General features: G+C 40.0%; 2 protein-coding genes across 2 annotated transcripts; one reads left to right on the forward strand and one right to left on the reverse strand.

Annotated features, from left to right (window-relative positions):
• Positions 1-311: 311 nt before the first annotated feature.
• Positions 312-7,686, forward strand: SELENOH (selenoprotein H). The gene is made up of 5 exons (XM_014056934.2): positions 312-421; positions 2,373-2,522; positions 5,548-5,693; positions 6,346-6,476; positions 7,416-7,686. The coding sequence occupies exons 2-4, from the start codon at positions 2,374-2,376 to the stop codon at positions 6,444-6,446; spliced, it is 396 nt and encodes a 131-aa protein (XP_013912409.1). The 5' UTR covers positions 312-421; position 2,373; the 3' UTR covers positions 6,447-6,476; positions 7,416-7,686.
• Positions 7,687-7,764: 78 nt separating this feature from the next.
• BTBD18 (BTB domain containing 18) lies at positions 7,765-20,295 on the reverse strand. The gene is made up of 3 exons (XM_014056956.2): positions 20,191-20,295; positions 16,028-16,189; positions 7,765-11,488 (listed from the first exon to the last, which is right to left on the reverse strand). The coding sequence occupies exons 2-3, from the start codon at positions 16,173-16,175 to the stop codon at positions 9,510-9,512; spliced, it is 2,127 nt and encodes a 708-aa protein (XP_013912431.2). The 5' UTR covers positions 16,176-16,189; positions 20,191-20,295; the 3' UTR covers positions 7,765-9,509.
• Between the last annotated feature and the right edge of the window lie 1,406 nt (positions 20,296-21,701).

Consider the following 21,701-nt stretch of genomic DNA (forward strand, 5'->3'; position numbering starts at 1 on the left):
CGGAATAACTACCGCACAAACGAAAGATGCTCAAAGAGCAGCGGAATGCAGGATGGTACCTTCTCCGGAAGCGCCAGTCCAACCCGCAGTGCAGCCCCTTTAAGTGACAGGCGCCGCTACCTGCCCCGCCCACCAGGTTAGACCGGCCGGGATTCTGACTTCTGTCTACCCACCCATAGAAGAGTCGCCGCCTTTGCTAACCCCCACTCCCCTCCACGTGCAATAGAACACGCGCCCAGCTAAGACAGCAGCCCTGCGAAAGCCAGTCGTGATTGGTTGTTACGGAACGTCACTCAAAACGCCCCGTCTGGCGGGCGGGCGCGTAGCGGCCATCTTACGAAAGGGTTTGGCGCGCGGGTCAGTCGGGAGGCGCGAGATTGTGGTGGCTTCGTCGCCGCCGCCGCCGCCGCCGCTTTGGAAGGTGAGGCAGGAAGGCTCTTCCCTATATTTGCCCGGGGAGGGGTGTGTGTGCTCTTTTTTCTTTTGCGGGTTTTTCGTTAATGCACCTCATTCCCTTCCACTCCAGCGCTAATGGTTGAAACTGCGGGAGATTTCCTTTCTTGAGCATAATAAGTGCCCGCCGTATGGGTTGCAATAAAAAAGCAAGCAACGTAGCTTCGCTTTTAGAAAACCTGGAGGTTGCTCTCTTATTAGTCGTATTCTTTGGCTTCTCAGTTTAATTATCCCTCTAAATCTGAGAGCAGGATGGATCTCTTCCCCGCAATTCCAGAGCCGCGATGTTTTTTAAATGCTTTTTAAAATGGTTTTCTTTGCAAATTTATCTGCGGTTCGTTTTTCTGTCTTCTCCAACGAGGACCGATTCTGTTCTGCTTTTATTTAATGGATATTGCCATTTGTCTTTATCGTTATCAAAGATGATTCTGTTGTTTCTGTCCTTCTCCGTTGCATTTGTATCCATTCATCCTTTTTCTCCCAGCGCTCAAGCATCTCGTCCAGTGAGTCCCGTATGAATGAATGGGAATTTGAACCCTGGTCTGCCTAGCAAATTCCAACATTATCAAACTAGGGGTCTCCTTTGCTTATAAATTGGTTAGACAAACCATGATCATTTATAATCTTTTTTTGCCTTGCTTTCTCTTTTGATGAAAAGATTGTGGGTAACAACACACACAAACCCAATACGCTCTCTGCTAAAAATTGAGTGATGTTTTTAATACAGGTGGTCCTCTACTTATGACCACAATTGAGCCCAAAATGTTTATTGTTAAGTGAAACATCTGTTAAGTGAATTTTGCCCCATTTTACTACCTTTTATGCCACAGTTGTTAAGTGAATCACTGCAGTTGATAAGTTAATAATATGGTTGTTAAGTGAATCTGGGTTCCTCCTTTACTTGTAAGATCACAAAAGTGATCACATGACCCCAGGACACTGTCATATATACAAGTCAGGTGCCAAGCATTCAAATTTTGATCATGTGATTATGAGGATAGTGCAACAGTTTTAAGTGTGAAAAATGGTCCTGTCACTTTTTTTCAACATCATTGTAACTTTGAACAATCACTAAGTGAACTATTGTAAGTTGAAGATTACCTGTACAATACTGGGTTTCAAAGACTTTTTAGTCATCCTGTAATGGCATCAGGGTGTGCTATTTGTAGCTAATTCATATTTTGCTGTTAAGAGAAAAGTCATTGGTATAGCTCACTAGCAAAAGCATGGAGAAAAATTGAATTTCATTGCCTACAATCAAAGTACACTTTGATAGGACTATTGAAAATCCTGGACCATTGCAGCCAGTAGTTTGGAGATCCCTAATTCCCCCATTTTTTCTCAATGTAAAACTACAATTCTCATAATTTTCAGCCAGCCTAGAAAGTTACATTTCAAAATATCTAGATGGTTTTGGTTGGGAATTGGGGTTGACAACATGAACTAAATAAGGAGTCATATTCCTTAATTGAAGAGCATCACCAGGCTTCCCATGGCATGAAAGGGTCTGGAGATTTAAAGGCCTCTAAGCATATATTAATTCCTATCAAGTGCTACTAAATAAAATACTTGAGAGGAGGACAAAAGAAATGCTGATGAACTCTGGCAACACTTTTTGCATTTCTGAACTCAATAAATCAAGGCTGTTTGGCTTTTTTTTTCTGGATAGTTCCAGGCAGAGCATATGCAGTTTTTCTATCTACTCTTTTCACTTTCCTGTGAAAAGACAAAAGGCAGAAGATACAGTAATGGATTTCAAATGAGAGTTATCATCAGTAAATCAGACTGATTGCATAATAGATAAACATTCTCTAAGCATTCTTTCTTTGATGTGTTCTTCCCAGAAAAATCTACATATACTGAAATCTGTAATCCAAAAATACAAATGTAATATTCTTTCTTCTTGCCTTCACTTGCAGAATGCCTCCAAAAGGGCGGAAAAGGAAGGCAAAGATCCCTCAAGCAGAAGCCTCAGTATCCAATGGAGCGGAAGCCAGTGATGTGAAGAAGTTGCCCAAGATCCAAAAGACTGAAGGATCGGGAGACCTTCATGTGACCATTGAACACTGGTAAGAGATCTGTGACACATTGCCTACATATTGAGATAAGGGATCAGTCATATATCTTGTTTTAGAAAAACCTTTTTCCCCATTCTGAAAATAATTATTGGACATGGGACAGGTATTCAGTAAATAATAATAATAATAATAATAATAATAATAATAATAATAATAATAATAATAATAATAATAATAAATGAAACAATGGAGAACTGAGTTGGCAGTAGGGAATGAGATCTACGGAATGGTTAATATCAAGCGAGGAATTTTCCAGGGTGATTCACTTTCACCTCTTCTCTTCATCATCGCAATGATCCCACTATCAGTAATCTTTTAAAAAATGAAATTAGGCTACCAAACAGCCAAAGAAGCTGAAAAAATTTCGCATTTACTATATATGGATGATTTGAAACTCTATGGAAAGTCAGAAATAGAAATCCAATCATTGACAAACACAGTCCGAGTATTCAGCACCAATATTTCAATGCACTTTGGCATGGAAAAATGCGCCATTGTATCCATAAAAAGGGGCAAAATCACTGCATGTGAGGGAATTGAAATGCCCAATGGCCAATTAATTAAATGCAAAGAAAATGAAGCCTACAAATACTTAGGCATTCTGCAATTGGATAACATCAAGCATGGAGAAGTAAAAACTGTTGTCAGGCGAGAGTACACCAACAGAGTTAAGAAAATTTTGAAATCTAAATTGAATGGTGGAAATACAATCAAGGCCATAAATACCTGGGCAATACCAGTTATAAGATACACAGCTGGTATAGTTAACTGGACACAAGCTGATTTGGACATTTTGGACCGAAAAACCAGGAAACTAATGACAATGCACTACAGTTTACATCCACATGGTGATACTGATAGACTATATCTGCCCCGAAAATCAGGTGGCAGAGGATTATTACAAGTGAAGCAAATAGTTGAAGAAGAAAAACATGCACTGGCTGATTATTTAAAAGAAAGTCAAGAACATCTATTAATTGAAGTAAAGAACAAAAATCTATTGAAGGTCCAACAGACGAAACAAGAATACAGAAAAGATGTGATAAAATCAAGAATGAAGAGTTGGCAGAACAAAGCACTGCATTGCCAATTTCTGGAAAAAATAAAGGATAAAGCGGACAGTGAACAAACTTGGTTATGGTTAACAACAGGTACATTAAAGAAAGAAACAGAGTCACTAATCCTGGCTGCGCAAGAACAAGCTATCCGCACAAATGCCATTAAGGCCAAAATCGAAAAATCCTCTGATGATGCCAAATGCAGACTTTGCAAAGAAGCTGATGAAACTGTTGATCACATACTCAGCTGCTGTAAAAAAATCGCACAGACTGATTATAAATTGCAGCACAATTCAGTAGCGCAAATGATCCATTGGAATTTGTGCAAAAATTATAATATTAAAACAGCAACAAACTGGTGGGAACATCAGCCTGAAAAAGTCACCGAAAATCAGATGGTCAAGATCTTGTGGGATTTCCGTATACAAACGGACAAAATACTGGTGCATAATACACCAGACATCACACTGGTTGAGAAAAACAAGGTTACAATCATAGATATTGCAATACCAGGTGATAGCAGGGTCGCCGAGAAGGAACATGAAAAAATCGCAAAATACCAGGACTTAAAAATCGAAATTCAACGACTATGGCACAAACCAGCAGTAGTAATTCCAGTGGTAATTGGCACACTGGGTGCTATTCCAAAAGCACTGGAATTACAAAAATTGACAAAATCACCATCAGTCAAATGCAAAAAGCCGCACTGCTTGGATCTGCACGCATATTACGAAGGTACGTTGCGACGTCCTAGGCCCCTGGGTGGGGCCCGACTAGTAACCAATGCCAAATCCGGTGAAACAACTGGCCGCTGTGATACAATTGTATAATAATAATAATACTATGGTATTATAAGTCCTAGGCCCCTGGGTGGGGCCCGACTAGTAACCAATGCCAAATCCGGCAAAACAACTGGCCGCTGTGATACAATTGTATAATAATAATAATAATATGAATTTAACTGATTGTATTTGTTGTTGTATTTGTTGAGGAAAAACAAGTTTTGTGGAGATGGATGGATTTTTTAAAAAACTGATGCATGAATGTTGGTAACAGTTGCTTAGAGCTGCCTTCTCTTAGGTGTTCCAGGAATTCTAGAAATTGGAGCCTCAGTAGATCTGGCAATTCCTAGCTGGAGACATTTTAAATACATGTCCCCCAAATAAGAAAGAATGCCGTCTGATCCTATAAGTACAATAAATGTATTAAAACAGATTTAAAAATAAATTCTGCTGACCACGCAATAGAAATACATTTTTAGGTCAGAAATTTTCTAAAGTTTTGAGGTTACTGAACCTGTTAATTTTTTTAAAAAAAGAATCCTAATCAAGAGGCAAAACTCTTAAATCAGGAAATTATTTGGGTTTGAGGGTGCTAATAGCTTTTTACTATTAGTTTTTCACAGAACCCCATCAATTTCTCATGGAACTTTAGAGTTCTACAAAATAGTTTTTTTTAAAAAACAACCACCACTATGCATTAATTGATTAAACCCTGTAGCCTGCATGGAATCTGTTTTGAATCAAATATTTCATTGTAACAGTGGGCCTCAGTGCACTGAACTTTGCATGCAGTGAACCAAATTGCTGCAGCTAATTATGTCTTCTGCACATTGATGTTAATGATACAAACTCTGTCATTTAGGAGTTATATGGGCACAAATGTATTCCAGAATGTCTTTTATGTAATGACATAATGCAAATGTCAGTTTGGGCAACATATCGCCTGTGCCATATTTTTGAGTTTAATGGACATGTGTAAAATAATAGACAACTACCCTCCCTCACCTCCGAATAAAATGTTGAAGTAAAGTCTTTGTTACGAAATAAAAAGAAAACGATGAGATGTATTTTTAAATACAGTTGTTCTTTTTAAAGTTCCAGGGGCTTTTAAATAATAGTTCACACTCATTCTGTAGTATTAAGATTTTTTTCCTTGCTTTTCTTCAATACTAACAGTAAAAGCTGACGAGTCTTTGGACGCAGAGCTGAGGCTGTCAGCCAAGAGCTGAGCCTGGCCTTTCCTGATATCCTTGTGGAGGTCAACCTTGAAAAACCCCGGAGAAATAGCTTTGAAGTGGTTCTCTTGAAAAAGGATGGCACCAGTGAGTTATTGTGTGGCTTATGGGAATGGGACGGATGAGATTGTGTTGGACTTGCAATCTCAATGCTATTCATTGCTTAGCTAGGACTGTCAAATATACCAGTTGGTTTATTAAATTAACCCAATTTCCTAGATTATAAAAGCCATGCCATTTAGGGTTGTTGGCCCTGGGTCATTCCATGTCAAGTAGTCTGATTTCAGAAAAATGCCCTGCTCGACCATCATGGATTTTGATAAATTTTGTGTGAACATGCACACACGTCCCCAATGAACATTGGTAAAGTGTTGGTTTGCTAATGCAATACTTGCGGAGATACAGTCATTTGTTTGACCTCATACCGCAGCCTTCTACAGTATGACTCTGAGGTTTCGGCAATTTTGAGACATAATATCTCCAGCAATATTTTGTTGAGAGAAAATAAACCTGGCCATCTTGTACACCTTTTTGTGCTCTATTAAACAAAAATCAATTTTTTTTAGAGATGAACAGTGTCTGGCTGTAAGTGGCCACATTTCCTTTGAAGGTAATTAGTTGATCAGTGAAATCAGTTGTTTACAAACCATGTGACTGACCTCTTAGCAGTATGTTTGGGATGTATTCACATTGTATAATCCAAGTACTGTTGGTGATTGCTTGTGTTAATTATTTTTAGAGATAGAGCTATGGAGTGGTCTTAAAAAAGGGCCACCCCGCAAATTGAAGTTCCCAGAACCCAGCAACATCGTTGAAATGGTGAGGTGCAACTTAAACTAAAGTCAACAATGATGAAGGAGGAGCAAAGTGGTAAGTTCACATCCAGAATGGCTGTGCGTGTGCGTTGAAGTTCCCTGTGGTTGAAAGGGCAGGCAAGGCTGCAAACACCCTTATTTTGATCAACCGTAACTTCAGGCACCAGTCATAACTGACTTTGTTTAGTGCCACCGTAATTTTGAATGGTTGATGAATGGTCATTAAATTGGCGATTGCCTGTAATCTGTCCAAATAAAATGATGTCTTGAACCCTATCCCAACCAACTGGTTCCTATACAATATTTGAAGAAATGTACTTGGGAATGGGGTCTGGATATGTAGTATCCAGTACCCATCATTCATCATAATACCTAAAATGAGTCATAGCCTTCTGCCGATTACCTCCCTTCGACCGATTAGATCGCACAGATTGGGCCTCCTCCGGATCCCATCTGCCAGTCAATGTCGACTGGCGACTACACAGAGGAGAGCCTTTTCTGTTGCAGCTCCGACCCTGTGGAACGATCTCCCCCGTTGAGATTCGTACCCTCACCACCATGCAGACCTTCCGCACGGCCCTTAAGACCTGGCTCTCCCAGCAGGCCTGGGGATAAGTTCTTAAATTACCCGCCCGAGTGTTGACTGTTGAATGCAAGTTGGTGTTTTATTATTTATCTTGTTTACTCACTGTTTGTCTTTTATTATTGCACCCCCTTCCCGTGATTGTAAGCCGCCCTGAGTCCCCTCAGGGAGAAGGGCGGCCTATAAATCTTAATAAATGTCTAAATGTCTAGTTTACACTTCTGGAACCTTAAGTTCTGTATTCTTATACTGTGGGAAGCTCTCTTAGGTTGTATTATGGATAGCCATGTGCATCTGTACTGCGTGGTTTAGAAATAGAAACAAAACCATTGTACTCCTGGAAGTTGTAAATGGTGATATTGAACTGGGGAGTAGGATCTGTGGCTAACAGGATTTTTTTGTTTTCTGCAGCCTCTCTGACTGTCTGTTTGTCCTGTGAGCTGGAGCATTTATGATGAGATATGATGAAGTGGGGTAAAGAAACTCTGGTTGTATCTCTGAAACTGCTGCCCCTCCTTTACAAGGAAAAATGGACCATTTCCTGCCCCATCATCCTTTCAAATTTTGTTACTTCTTGGAACATTTGGGGGAAGAACTTTATTTCCAGTAAAGCTTAATTGCCTCCCCTATCTCTTGTTTAATTCTGTCCTGTGAAATAAAAGTATCATGAGATTGTCTGTCATGGCAGTTTAGTGTTGTCTACTGTTTTGCGAATTAAAGTTGCACATCTATATTCACATGTCCTGTTTCATCTGCTGAAGTGTTAAACTTGCACATAAAACTCCCAAGCATACACATGACTTCTGAAAACATTTCATTTTTTTTTTACCATTGCACTTTCATCCCTCCCATGGCTTCAGATTACAATGCTAATATTTTGTCCTGTACTTTTTTCCCAATAAAACCTAAATGTGTGCTTGTTTGCTAGTGGCATTTTAGAAGTTATAAGTAAAATCTCTACAGTATTTGGTTCCTTGCTCTCTAGAATTGAATACCTGCTCAAGATAGTTAACTTTACTGTTAATTTCTAGTTTACTATGCTGACTTTATCAATCTTCCCTGTGCTTGCCCAACAATTTGTATTATTTGTGTGTATTGCATTGTTTTATTTCCTTTAGCTATAGTTAACACCACAAAATTGGGGGGCTGCAGTGTAAATATGATGCAAAGTACCAAGAAAACTTAACAATTTTTATTTGAACAAGTTACAACTCAATATTTATTCCAGTCTTTGTGCCATCTACTCTTCAGAATGTTCTGCATACATGAAGAGCTTTGGGTTGTGAGAGAAGGAAGTATTTGGCACAGCTTGGTGGAGGTATAGGTCATTGCACTTGAATACAGTTCTCTGTGAAGAAGCTGCAAACACAAGGGAGACGGTTTCAATGAAAAACAAGCAACTTGGCAATTATTCTCAAGCCTCTAGGGAGCCTTCTCTTATTTAAAATACAGAAAGTCAGCAAGGCACTTAGTTCCCTGTATCTAAATTCCCTATGTTTAAATACTGCAGGCCACTTATCAGGAGAAAAGTCAGTTCAATTCAAGTGGGCTATCCAGCCAAAAGTAGCAGGAGAAATGGGTGCTGCTTCCAGCAACATTGGTTTAAGGAGAAAGAATTATCATTTACAGCAAAGCATCTACTGCTGTAAGTGGTGTTGAGTTGGTACTATGTGATCTCCAGTAACTGGGAAATAAAGCAGTGAGATCAGCAGATCCTCTAGTTCCAATCTGACCTTTAAACAAAGGGGGTGGGGGGAGGAATTGAAGCATTCAACTGAAAGAGCCAGTACAAAGAGGGCAATTCTTATCCTGTTTCCATGTCTTTATATTGCCTTTGAACTGCTAACTCAATGTAGTAGCTCCAAGCTTGGGACTGAATTTTTATTTCCAGGTTTGATTAATTCACTAGCCATTAAATAAAACATTTAAAAAATATTGAAGGGAAGCAAAGGACTTAACAGTTAAGGACAACACTGTTTCACAACAGCTCTTCCCCGAAAACATAATTTTGTCCTATGAATAGTCGCGCTTTAAACTCTTGACCAATGTTTTAAAATCTTGTGTTTACTATAAGCCAATTACATTATGATCTATAAAGGAAATTAAATAGAACACACTTGTGTAAAATTATTACCGGCCCCAAGATGTCTCTCACAACATAAAACATTACTTTTCACAGAAGTAATGCTGTATATTTCCTATCCCACAAGAGGCTAGAAGGACCCCAGCATCCTGGAAGGGTGGCCTGTACGCAAAGAATAGATTATACCAATGTCACGGTCATGATTTAGTGAGGCTGAGAATTGGTGATAATGAAGCAGCCTCTCCCCAATTTGATTTTAAAGGGGGCTTTTCCATCATCTGATCAAAATACTCAAACATATTTTGGAATCTATTAATTGCGGCAGATTCCTTACTATTTGCCATGGAATTTTACGTGCAATATTGTCTGGTAGCCCACCTCACCAAGTAGTCAAAGTAATTCCTTGCCACTACTTGCACTCACTAGTTCAGAACATCCACTTCAGTTTCAGATATAGGAGAAAGATCTGGCCGGACACTTTCAATATTAAGAAAGAAGTCCTCTATCCCAACGTCTATAGTTTCTTCTAGGCTGGCTAAGAAAGATGACAGCTTGCAGTCCACGTGCTGCACAGGGTTGCTCAGAACAGCTTCAGTAAGTGACTTTGTTTCTTTATCTGAGATTCCCAAATCGTAAGTTAGAGGTCCTTGGTCATCACCCGTCCAAGTATCAGACAAAGGCTCAGCAATTTTTACAGTCCCATTTGTGGATTCAGACAGCTGACACTGAGTTTTTGCCCAATCCCCCAGTTGGGGAGAGGCTGACCTGGACAAGGAAAGGCAGTCACCTTTAGGCTCAGGTGTTACAAGAGGAAGACAGTTAAGGACAGGGTCCAGCAAAGAGCTCCCATTTGTTGAGTCAGCAGCTTCACTACTTTTTATCTTGTCCAACTGTGGATCTACTGTACAACATCTCTCTTTTTCTTCAATTCCAACTTTCCCTGGGACATTCTCATTTGCCTGGGGAGAAGCACACAGGCTTTGTGTAATCGTGGTGCTCTGGATTCCCCCAGTGGCATCCTCATCAGCCAGCAGCAAGTCTAGCATTTGTTCCAACTCTCCAGCTGAAGCAAGGCTATCATACTGCTCCTCCTTGACCAGATGATCCAGCACAAATGCCTCCATGTCACAATGATTCCCAGCAGCATCAGCTCCTTCATCCAAGGCCCCCTTCTTCTCAGGTAGTTCTGGTTGTTTTATCACACTCTTTTCAGGACCCGGTGCAGCCTCAGCAGTTGCAGGGAGCAGTTTAGGAGACCAGGCCAACTGCTGCACATCTACTTCTAGTTTAGGATCTCTGGGTTGAAATTGGGAGCCTTCAACTTTCAAAGTGTGCACACCATTTTCCCCCACTGTCGGCTGCACAGCAGGCGATTCATGCACCACTTCCCAACAACTGCCATTGATAACTTTTCTGAGCTTTACCCGGCCTATGTGACCTATTTCTTGGGGAAAGTTTGGGCAGGATGCTGGATCACTGGAGGTGCGCTTTCTGCCTTTAGTTTTTGGAAGAAGAGGGGGGCTTCTGAATTCACAAAAATGGTTATCATCTTCTTTTTTAATCTCCTCCTTGACAGGACATTTTTGTCTCCACAGACGTTTAACAGACCTTGGTGATTTGCTGGATGTCACAGTGCAATGGTCTTTGGTGGCACAAGACGTAGACAGAGATGGCAAGGAAAGCTTTGGACGGCTGAGCTTTATCTTTTTTGAATTCTGCAAACTGGCTCTAGTGTGTGTATCTTCAGCCTCAGTCTCCTTTCTGTGCAGACTATCATTCTCACTGCTGCCCATTATATTCCTTATTGTGCCTGGAGGGCGTTTTTTAACTTTTGTTTTCAGGGGATCAGCAGTAATAGTTTGGCATTTTGAAATCTGTTTGTCACTACTCAGCAATGCTGTAGTAAGCTTTTGCTTCTTTACGTCCTTCTGATCAGTACTGTTGTGGTTATTTATTTCTTTGGAGCCTGGTATAAAATTACTGCCGGGTGTTGTTTGCTTGCCTGCAGCTACCCAGGATGTCAAGCTACCTTTAGAAGGAGCAGAAGAATGAATTAAACTTGTCTCTGATCTGGTCATTGGACTGGTTATCTGCAAACAGTTCCTGTTTAATCGCCGGCCCAGGTTTTTTTTTACTAACTTTCCTCCTTCTAACTGTAAAGAATCAAGTTCTGACACCTGAAGCTGTCGTGCAGCTGCAAGAATATCCTGAGCTTCTTCCCGGGACACCTCCATTTCAGATGTATAGAGGAAATCTACCAATTTCCGCAACGCTCCAATTTTCAGCCCCCGAATTTCCAGCACCACCTTGTGTCCCTTGGGGGGCATTTCTCGCTCCAACTGCTCTGTGAAGAAGGGGCTGCAGGCCGACAGGATGCAACAATGAGCTGGAATGGCTTCTCCTACAAAGAACACCATTATTAGCAGGTACTTTACCAGTGGACCATCAATTTTGACTGAAGATGTTCTCCACCGGCTAGCCTTGAAATTCTCCCGCAGTCAATATATAATGTCGGGAAAGTGAGAATTGTACTAGGTCAGGGTAAAAACATATCTTGTCCTAAATTCTACTCCCAGGGCAGCTAACCAGAAGCACTTTAGGAAGACTATTTTACTCGCCCTAGCAAGAAATGGAAGGAGCATGCTAACTCAAATGCACCCTGAAGCAACATCTCCCCAAGCAACCGTCTTTGCTCCCTTTTTCTGACAGAACAGAAGTGCAAAGAAATGGAAGGGCAGAGTATTAGAGAGGAATCTGGGCTTCAGGGTAGATGAAAGAGCCTGGTCCATTCACCAGTTATTGCCATAAGTATTAAACTGCTTTTTTCACACGTTAATTTAAAATAGTTGTACTTTTAAAACAAAGTTACAAGAACAGGGTTCCTTGCAAGGGATATTTTAGCTCACTCTTCCTTTTACATCAACTTACTGGGTAGTGTTAACGTACATATTTTAATAAACAAAATCATACCTGCATCTTTCTTAACTAAATTTGTTTAGAGTTCTTAGATTAGTAAGGCTTCTTTAAGGCAAATGCTTAGCAATTTGGTCTAGCTATTTGGGGACAATTGAGTAACAAAAACAATTGCAAACTGTACAAACTGCCATTATGTATTTTATTCACAATTAATAAGATATTAAACAAATCCATAGGCATGCCCGAGGTAAAATTAAGCACCTCAAATGGCTCCATAGATTTCAATGGAAGAATTCAACACAAAAACAAAGAACAAGTAGCAATGACAGCACTCCAAATAACTTCCCTGGATCTATCACAAAATTATTGTTTTTTGCACAATTTCACTGTGGCTAGATGTTTCAAGTGCCAAGGCTTAATACAGGTAATCTTCAACTTACAACCACAATTGAGCCCAAAACTTCTGTTGCTAAACAAGACAATTGTTAAGTGAGTTTTGTCCCATTTCACAACCTTTCTTGCTACAGTTAAGTGAATCACTGCAGTTGTCAATAACAGTGTTATAAAGTGAATCTGGCTTTTCCATTGATTTTGCTTGTCAGAAGGTCACAAAGTGACCATATGATCCCAGCACACTGCAATCTCCCAGCACACTCCCATCATAAATAGGAGCCAGTTGCCAAGTTTCTGAATTTTGCCTACATAACTATGGGGATGCTGCAACAGTCAAAAGTGTTAAAAATGGTCATGTCATTATTTTTCAGTGCCATTATAACTTTGAATAGTCATTAAACAAACGGTTGTAAATCAAGGACTACCTGTACTCTAGTCCTATTCAGAACCCAACTTCCATATTGCAAGCCACTTTACTTAAAAGGGATGGAAATGAGGGGACTTTCCACCTCTACAGATAGTTCTCGACTTACAATCACAATATTGGTCACTGAGCAAAGAAGTTATTAAGTGAGACCAGTGACGTGCAGTCAGGGGAGGCACAGTCTCACCACTGTCATCATGAAAAGGAAAAAAAATGTAAAAGGAAAAAGGCAAGAGCTGAGGTGAGGCTAGCTAGCTGTTGCCTCACCGTGAATGACTGCCTAACTGTTTAAAAAAGCCTCTAAAAGCGCCCTCTACTATGAGGCAGGAGAACTGCATGCCTCATCTAGTCTAGTTTGACTTCTAAGGTGTTTTATGATCGCTCGAGCAGAGTTAAGCGAGAGTTAAAAGCCTAAAAAAAATCCTGAGGTAGGTGAGGCACGCAGTTCTTCTGCCTCATAGCAGAGGGCGCTAGTTCTTCCTGTGACTCAACACTACCCCTCTTCCCTTTTTCTTCCCTTCTCGCTTGCAATACAGTGACAATAAAGGGGGAGCGCAGAAATGTACCTTTATCGCTTCATTGATTTCCCTTTTTACAGGATGAGCCAGCTTCCTGCTTCTTTTATTTTCTGGAGGTCTCACTTCTTTCTCCATTTCTGCCATTTTTTATTTTATTTTTTTGTTTGGTGTGCATGCGTGTATATGTGTGTGTGGCGCACACGCATGTGTGTGTATCTACTTTGGTGGGGATGAAATGGCTGCTGGTATTATTTGGGGAAAAGCTTTCGGGGGAAGATTGTGGAGAGGAAGGGAGGGAGGACGGAGGTGGCTTTTAGCGCTGATTTGTTTCCCTCTCTTTTCTCTCATTCTTTCCCTTCAGCTCTCTTTCATTTCTCTCTCCCTCTCCCCTTCTCTCTCTAATTTGTTTCCTTCTCTTTTCCCTCTCTCCTATTCTCTCCTTCCAGCTCTCTCTATCTCTCTTTCTCCCCTTTTCTCTTTCGTTGCGGGGACAGCAACTCCTTCCGCTGTGGAGAAGAGCCACACTGTGCAGGAGACTCCTCAGCACTAGATTCAGGTCAGCACAAGCCGCAGCCCTCTTCATGTTGGCTCAGGAAGGAGGGGAATGGGACTGCGGCTCGTGCTGACGAGTCTAACGCTGAGGATTCTCCTGCACAGCGTGGCTCTTCACCGCAGCACAGCCAGGTATTCACTTCTCAGTGGTGGCAGCAGAAAGAGTGGCTGTCCCTGCTGCCATGATCCCGGCCCAGAAAAGTATTTTGCTTGCACGCGCAAGGAAAAGATGAAAAGAAAAGGAGAGAAAGAGGGGGGGGGGGGAGAGCAATGAAAGAGAGCTGAAGGGAGAGAATGAGAGAGAGAGAAAATAGGGGGAAACAAATCAGGGAGAAAGAAAGGAAGAGAAAAAGAAAGAAAGAAAGAAAGTTTATCAGACCTATGACGAAAGCAATGGCAAGCTAGATCTCTTGCCAAGAAAACAGTAGTTTGCCAGAGACACAAATTGGAAGCAAGTCTGATTTTTAAAAAATAAAATAACAGAGATGGCAAAAAATGCATCTGAAAATAAGATTATTTATGATTTTGGATAACGTATTATATTGTCAAACTCAAAAGGTTTTTGATACTTAATTGTCATCATCATCATCATCATCATCATCATCTCTCTCTCTCTCTCCTCCCCCTCTCGGAGGGACTGTCAGCAGGAACAAGGAACTCCTCGGCTCCTTGCTCCCCCCCAAAAAAATCTCTCTTTTTTTTGTTGTTGTTGGCCACTGGTGGTCACCGCATACGGTCCTTGGCGATATGCTCTTGCCCTCCACCCCTTCGAAACGTGCAAGAACGGGACAACACAGCGCGGATCCTTTTATTAAAACCCCCTGTATTACAAAGGCATTTTAATAAAAAGATTGCAATGACGTCAGTGCCTCACCAGCCATAAACCTCACTGCACGTCACTGAGTGAGACATATTATTGCTTCCCTCAACCACAATCCTGGCACTCACAGTTGTGGTCGTTAAGCAGACAGAGTGAAAGTGCTGCCTGCTTGCAAGGCTAAATCCCCCTGGCAGCTTTCAGCCAGCCCTGAGATGAGAGGGGAATCCTCTTGGCAGAAAGCAGCAGCTTGCAACCTTCCCTGCTGCCGATTTTCCCATTAACTTCCACAATGGATGGAGAGGAGGGTTTATCTACAATCCTGAAGATTTGAGCTCTGTTCCTACAGCCCAATGAAGGAATCCTCCCCCTTCCTCCATCCAAGGCTCCTTATGCAGTGATGCAGTGGTTAGAATGCAGTATTGCAGGCTAATTCTGCTAACTGCCAGCAATTCGATCCTGACCGGCTCAAGGTTGACTTAGCCTTCTATTCATCTGAGGTTGGTAAATGAGGACACAGATTGTTGGGAGCAATATGCTGATTCTGTAAACCATTTAGAGTGAGCTGTAAAGTACTATGAAACGATATAGTGCTATTGTGTCTGCTTAACAGCTTGAGAGATTAATTAATGACCATATGGAAGTGCCTGGATTGTGATCATCAAGCTGAACAGTTGGACAGGCATTTCGCCTAATGACTATTTTGCTCAATGAGTGAAATTCTGGTCCAATTGCAGTTGTAAGATGAAGACTATCTGCATTGGCAATTTGGTGGAAGGACAAAGCATTCAAAATTCCATTCTTCCTCAATCTAATAGCCTATGGATATGAGGGATTCTGGGAGTCACAGTCTGAGGTGCACCAAACTTAGTGAGGTAGCAAAATGGATTCACAGGCAATTTCATATTACTTTAAATTTCAAGGCAAGTCATGGCACTGAAAACAGGATATTCATCATATTCCATATTAAACTATTCCAGTAACAAAATGAATAGACATTTTGAATAATTGGAGAACTATGCATATCCTATAAAAGGGATACTCTGCACTAAACCAAAGCTATTGCTCCTTTCTATCCAACAAAGCATGATAAATATACACATATACAGAAAAACATGGGTAACGCATGAAAAAAATGTATGAGACTGAAAAATAAGGTTCCTCCCCCCTTTAAAAAAAACATGTTGCATATAGGCATCTACCATTTGAAAAATTTTTAGGACTTGCAATACTTTAAAAGAAATTCAGCCATAATATCAGAACTTGATCCACTCTATTTATTTTAGAAACCTATCTCTCAGACTTTAGAAAAATTAGTACCTTCTGCTTGTAGGACAACATCACAAAATAAGTCAGCCCTTTGTTGGCGATGGAGTTGTAGGAACAGCATACGGAGTAGACGAGAATTCCTATATAGAATCTTGGGATTTGTAGCTGAAGAACTCATGGTAACAGAACTTTCCCTCATTGTATATCAGATTTCTATGAAATAAACGTTGCCCATGTTAGCCTTGCTCAATTCTCATCGAACAGAATTCAATAGCATTTATTTCAACTTAATTCAGAATTTACAGTCTGGTGGCATACTACCCAGCAGGAAATATATTTACATTTTTGAACTGCCTAATTTGCTCAGTAGGAAATAGTCTTATGGATTTTTCAATCGCTGTTGATCATATTAAACAAAAGTCCTAAAACACAGGGGCAGAACAATTCAAAGTACAGGTATCATTACATCTGATATGTAATTGCTACATTAGCAATCTTGCTAAATGTCAAACTTTCTTCAAAGCTTTATGAAACAAGAAACAAGAAGGCACTCTAATTCAGAAATTCGATTCTAATTCAGAAACCTGGCATTCCTGGAGTAATAAGTTGTTCCAAAATGTGTACCTTGACATAAAACCATATTTAAAATTTACATAGAGGAGTTTCTTCCTCTCATCATGCAGTTATGTTTCAAACTGTGTCTAGTGTGGGGAGGAAATGCCACTGGTGGAAGATACACATTCTACTGTCAGGGTTGTAGTTTATCTGGGGCAGGAGGCAGGGGCCAGTAACCTCTTAGTGCCATGATGGCAAACCTATGGCATCAAATAAATGTGGCTGGGGGCTATTTGGAAAGAAAATTTCAAAGAATTTAAGGGATGAATAAAGGACCCAAGGAATTTGTAAAGTTTAAACATTTTACCCCAAACCTACTAACAATGCAAAAAGGAACAAATATTTAACTTCATATACTGAGGACCAAAATAGGAGAGAGACAGATTGCAAGTTCTGTATTAACTTATAGCTTACAGAAATCACAAATGAACAAGAATATGCATATAATTCAAGAAATCAGAAAAATGTCAAACTCATCAAAATCTGTTTTTAAGGTAATCCTGTAACAATCAAATTAGATAAGATATTCTCTAATTTATATAACAGACTAGTTGTGCAGAATACATTTTTTAACCTGATACTTCAGTAATAAAAAAAGTATTCCTTTCTATGTGAAGTTATACTATTGTTAAATGATGCCTTCAGCAAATATGCTAAACCATTTATTTGTTGGGGTTTAACATCTGAATTCAGCCATCTATTTTTTCCATAGTTAACCAAACCATGGCTTAACACATGTTTCCATTCGTTGAACACATTTACATAACAGATCTTCAGAAGTCTGGCATAACCTGCAAATAAATGACCTATCCAGTAATCCAGAACCAAAAAAGTCAGTAATTAAGCCTTGCTCTGATCATAGTGAAAACAAGTCCCTCTTGCTAGTGTTCCAGCCATCTTTCCAGCTTTGAAAAAATTGCCTTCGCTCACCTTCTTGTTCCTCTCCTCCTGGACACTGAGAGTGAGGAGAGAAAGGGAAGCAGAGATGGCACCAGGTAGATACTCTCAAATTAGCAGCTGTTCTATCTTCCTGCCTATGTCCAGTAGCCAGGATTATCTTCAAAGTAGCTTTCGTTTCCAAATACAGGTTGCATAGACAGTCCCAGGTAAGTTAAGTACCCAATAACAAACCTTAAATATAAAGCATGGCTAAGGAATTTTATTTCAGCTACATTTTGACTCAAGTTCAAGGTTTACATGCCATAACTTTCAATAACATAGCTCAATAAGTCATGTAGATTTATATCAGGGGTCTTCAAACTATGGTCTGTGGGCTAGTCCTCTGAAAGATTCCTTCCAGCCTGCCTGCTCTTCCCATGCACTGTGCTCTGATCCTTTCTAAACAGCATAGGGAGACACAGCAGGGCTGTAAAGGTAGTCCTTGGCTTATGACCACAATCTGAGATCATTTATGCTGCTAAGTGAGAAATTTGTTAAGTGAGTTTTGCCTCATTTTACTTTTTTTGCCACATTTGTTAAATGGACTGCACCTGTTAAGTTAGTAACTCAGTTGTTAAGAGAATCTGGCTTCCCCATTGACTTTGCTTGGCAGAAAGTTGCAAAAGGTCCTGGGACACCACATCCACCATAAACACGAACCAGTTGTCAAGCATCCCAATGTAAATATCATGACCATGAGGATGCTGCAACAGACATAAGTGTGAAAAATAGTCATATTACTTTTTTAATGCCGTTGTAACTTTGAATAGTCATAAATGAACAGTTGTAAGTCGAGGACTACTTGTATTCACCACTGTTTAGAAAGGAAGGTAGGATTCCTTCAATTACTCCAATGGGGGTGGGTGTTTGCAAGTCAGCTGGAAGATTGCTGGACGAGGAAGGGGAAGAATCCCTTTAAAATCTTTCTTATATCATTTACCAATACAAGCATGGCATTGTTTCTTTGTAGTTGGTACATCCCCCCCACCCCCGGTTTTGTAAATCATATCCCACTGAGCAAAATAAAGCATTCATTTAATTAATTTTTATTTGCTCATTTATAAAATTGATTTTCCCCTGGGACCTAAAATATTTGCAAATATGGCCCTTAGACTGAAAAGTTTGGAGACCCCAGATTTATATCAATGGTTATTTGGTTTAGTCAATTGGACACTACTTATAAACTTCTTTCTTTATAACTTGCTTTTTCTAAAACAAAACAAAACACAGCCACCATGTCCCTCCTTCCAAATCCCATTGCCTGGCATTTAATTGGCACCTGAATCTAGACGGTATATTATTTGGATTTCCTTGCTGGTAATGAAGTTTATAAATTGCATGCTACTTGAAATAAAATTTCCTTTTCCTTTTTCAGTTGTCTGGCAGTATCATTGTATAAATCCTCAATTTATCCTTATTTAAAACTGCTTCTTTTTTAGTCCAAGTTGTCTTACCTGTTATTTTAAATGTATAGATACTGATATGCTATGACTTTTTAGTTTAGGGGCTCCTTATTTCATATTAGATAACTGATTCGAATGCTGTTATTTATTTTACTATTTTATTCCATCACTCTCCTGCATTTAAGAGATTGTAAATAAATAATAATAGTTAGTGAATGAAAACTCCTAATTTCTTCACTATCATAATTTTTATTGTCATTTCATTTTTCCCTCCAAAATCCTCTCTTAATACTATAAACTATTAAAGAAAAGGAAAACGTTCCAGCTCTGTTGCTAATTTTCATTCCTCCTTTCTGTAGCAATTACAAATGAGGACAATCTTATATTTCCCATCCTGCCTTTCTGCATACATGTTTCCTATATTCTTGTTGTAAGATAGATCTAGCAACCCTTTAAACAGTTCTAGAGCTGTTTGCAGGTGTAAATTCAGCAAAACCAACAGCTATAATTTTGCATTTTTCCTGTCATTCCTCTCTTAATTGGAGCCCATTCACTAATAGGAAGCAAAATCTTCCAGACAAATGTAATAATGGTCCAAATCTCTTTGCTCATATTTTCATTTTAAAATCAAGAGAACTACTAGTGGGCATTAAGCAGCACTTATCTAGATTAATGCTGCAACCCTGTATATGCTTACCTAAGAAAAAGATCCATTAAATTAATTTCCAGTAAAACATTTATATAAATGCACAACTTTTGACTTTCTGGATAGAAAAAAAGTCCAATAATAATTTGCGTTACATTTTTTAACCAAAGGCAATAGCTAATTATGGATGTTGTTTTTCACCACTACCCAAATACCCATAATAGCTTATTTTCTATCTAAAAAAATGTACCTTACAGCTAACCAAGTACAAAATTGCCCCACAAAATGGTACAAGGAAAAGCATCAGTGAAAACGTAAAATAAATGGCTACATGATAATATACAGCACCTTTCCCTTCAGGGATGTTGGATTCCAACTCTATCATGTTATGCTGAGGATGATAGGAGTTGTAGTCTGACATACCCAGAAGGCACTACTTGGGGAAAGACCGGTTCTAAGTTACCGGACAAGAGATTCCATTTTCACGAATACTCCTTTGCCTCGACACAACTCCTTCCCCACGTATAACTAAAGAAGACAGTGGTCCATTTCCCTACTCGGCTCTCTGGCCATTCATTCATTCGTGGAGTCCCACGGAAGCTTTTCCCCACCTTCACTGTGGGACCTTCCCTTTCACGTGCTCCCCAATTCCCACGCGAGCGTGGGTTTGCCTTCCAGCCGTGACCGACACACGGACGGCGCGGCGCCGGCGACACTCGAGAGTGTGGATACCCGCACCAGCCCCTCCCCAACACCCACTCGCGCCGCGCCGCCTGGGCAACGTTCCCCAGCAGCCGAGCAAAAGCTGGAGGGAAAACCGTACCCGCACGCGCTGGCCACGCCCCCTCCCGCCGCCTCATCTCGGAAACAGCCCTCCCATTGGCCGGAATTACAGCCATTAACGAGAGAGGAGGCTTTTGGCGGGAGGAATCATGGCTTTAAAAAAAAGCGAGGAGAGAGCGAGCCAAATCGAGGCTGATTTTTTTTTTAAGCCCTCTCCTTATAGTAGTCAAAGCTCCGCTTAGTGACTGTACGGAGTGACGAATCCATAGCAAAAGTAGCTTTGTTTGTTTGTTAAAGGGGCGTTCCATCATTCCCGGTTTTTAACCACAGTTTAGGAATGGGCTCCAGTTCTTTGCGGTTCCTGGCTATTTCTAACAAAGAAACTAAACTGACAATAGTAATTATTGTCTAATAACGTATTGAACTTGTATGCCACCGACTCTATATCTGAGAATTACAAGAGGTAGAAGAAAGATACCATCTTTCTTAAATCGCTGCAGATCAGGAGGAAAATGGGAAAACCTCCAGGAGAAAAAAATGCAACCATCTGCTTTAAAATTAGCTGATGCAGTTCAGTGTGTGCCTAAAAACAACATTGTCATCCATTTAAAATCAATCAAGATTATTCCCTTTGATATGTTGGTAATATGTTAGAATAGGGATAAAGCTTTTGTCTTAAATACAATTATTTACAAACAGAATACAAGCCAGTTTATGACTTAGTGGAAATATGAACATATCCACTTTTTTTAGTTTTATGGCTACTGAACTCAATTTTTCTTCTATTTCTCAATTTAGACAGCAAGTTATAAGATGACATTTCCTTATCAGTTTCTCCCCATAAATCTCTGCTCGCTGGGCATAAAATCTGCACACTTTAATTATGTTGTTGCATTTAGAAAGGAAAATATGTGTGTGTGTAATCTTTCCCTTTACATTATTTTTAAAAAGGCAAGAAAGTTTTTATGTATTAAACCTATTTGCTGCCCATCTCACCTAGAGGGAGTTTACAATCAATACGCAAGATTTACTTTTCTTATTACAAAGGAGGGTGTTGTGGGAAAAACTGAATGTTGTAGGTATTGACTTTTTGACATAAAGCATAAACATATGAACTGATCTGTAAAGAAGATAGTGGAAAGAAAATGTACTATTATCCTGTATGGATATGGTATACATTCCTTTTTTTCAAAGTTTTCAGGAAGAGTAGACAGAAACTTCAGGGAGAGGCTTCCCTTATCTCCCTTCCCTTTACTATCCCAGCAAAAGAATTGGCATTTCTGTTTTAACATAAAACAGGCTGATTCCATAAACATTTTGAGGGTTATGCCACTGAGTC

Source organism: Thamnophis sirtalis, unplaced genomic scaffold (assembly GCF_051295495.1).
Source record: "Thamnophis sirtalis isolate CommonGarterSnake01/CBP01778 unplaced genomic scaffold, rThaSir2_p1.2 scaffold_1, whole genome shotgun sequence".
NCBI lineage: Eukaryota > Metazoa > Chordata > Lepidosauria > Squamata > Natricidae > Thamnophis > Thamnophis sirtalis.

Excerpts from the sequence above, each read along its gene's own strand:
- BTBD18 (XM_014056956.2), bottom strand. The coding sequence starts at position 16,175 with ATGAGGGAAAGTTCTGTTACCATGAGTTCTTCAGCTACAAATCCCAAG. Across the intron at positions 11,489-16,027 it reads TGTTGTCCTACAAGCAGAAG|GAGAAGCCATTCCAGCTCAT; the intron begins GTACTAATTTTT and ends TGTTCTTTGTAG.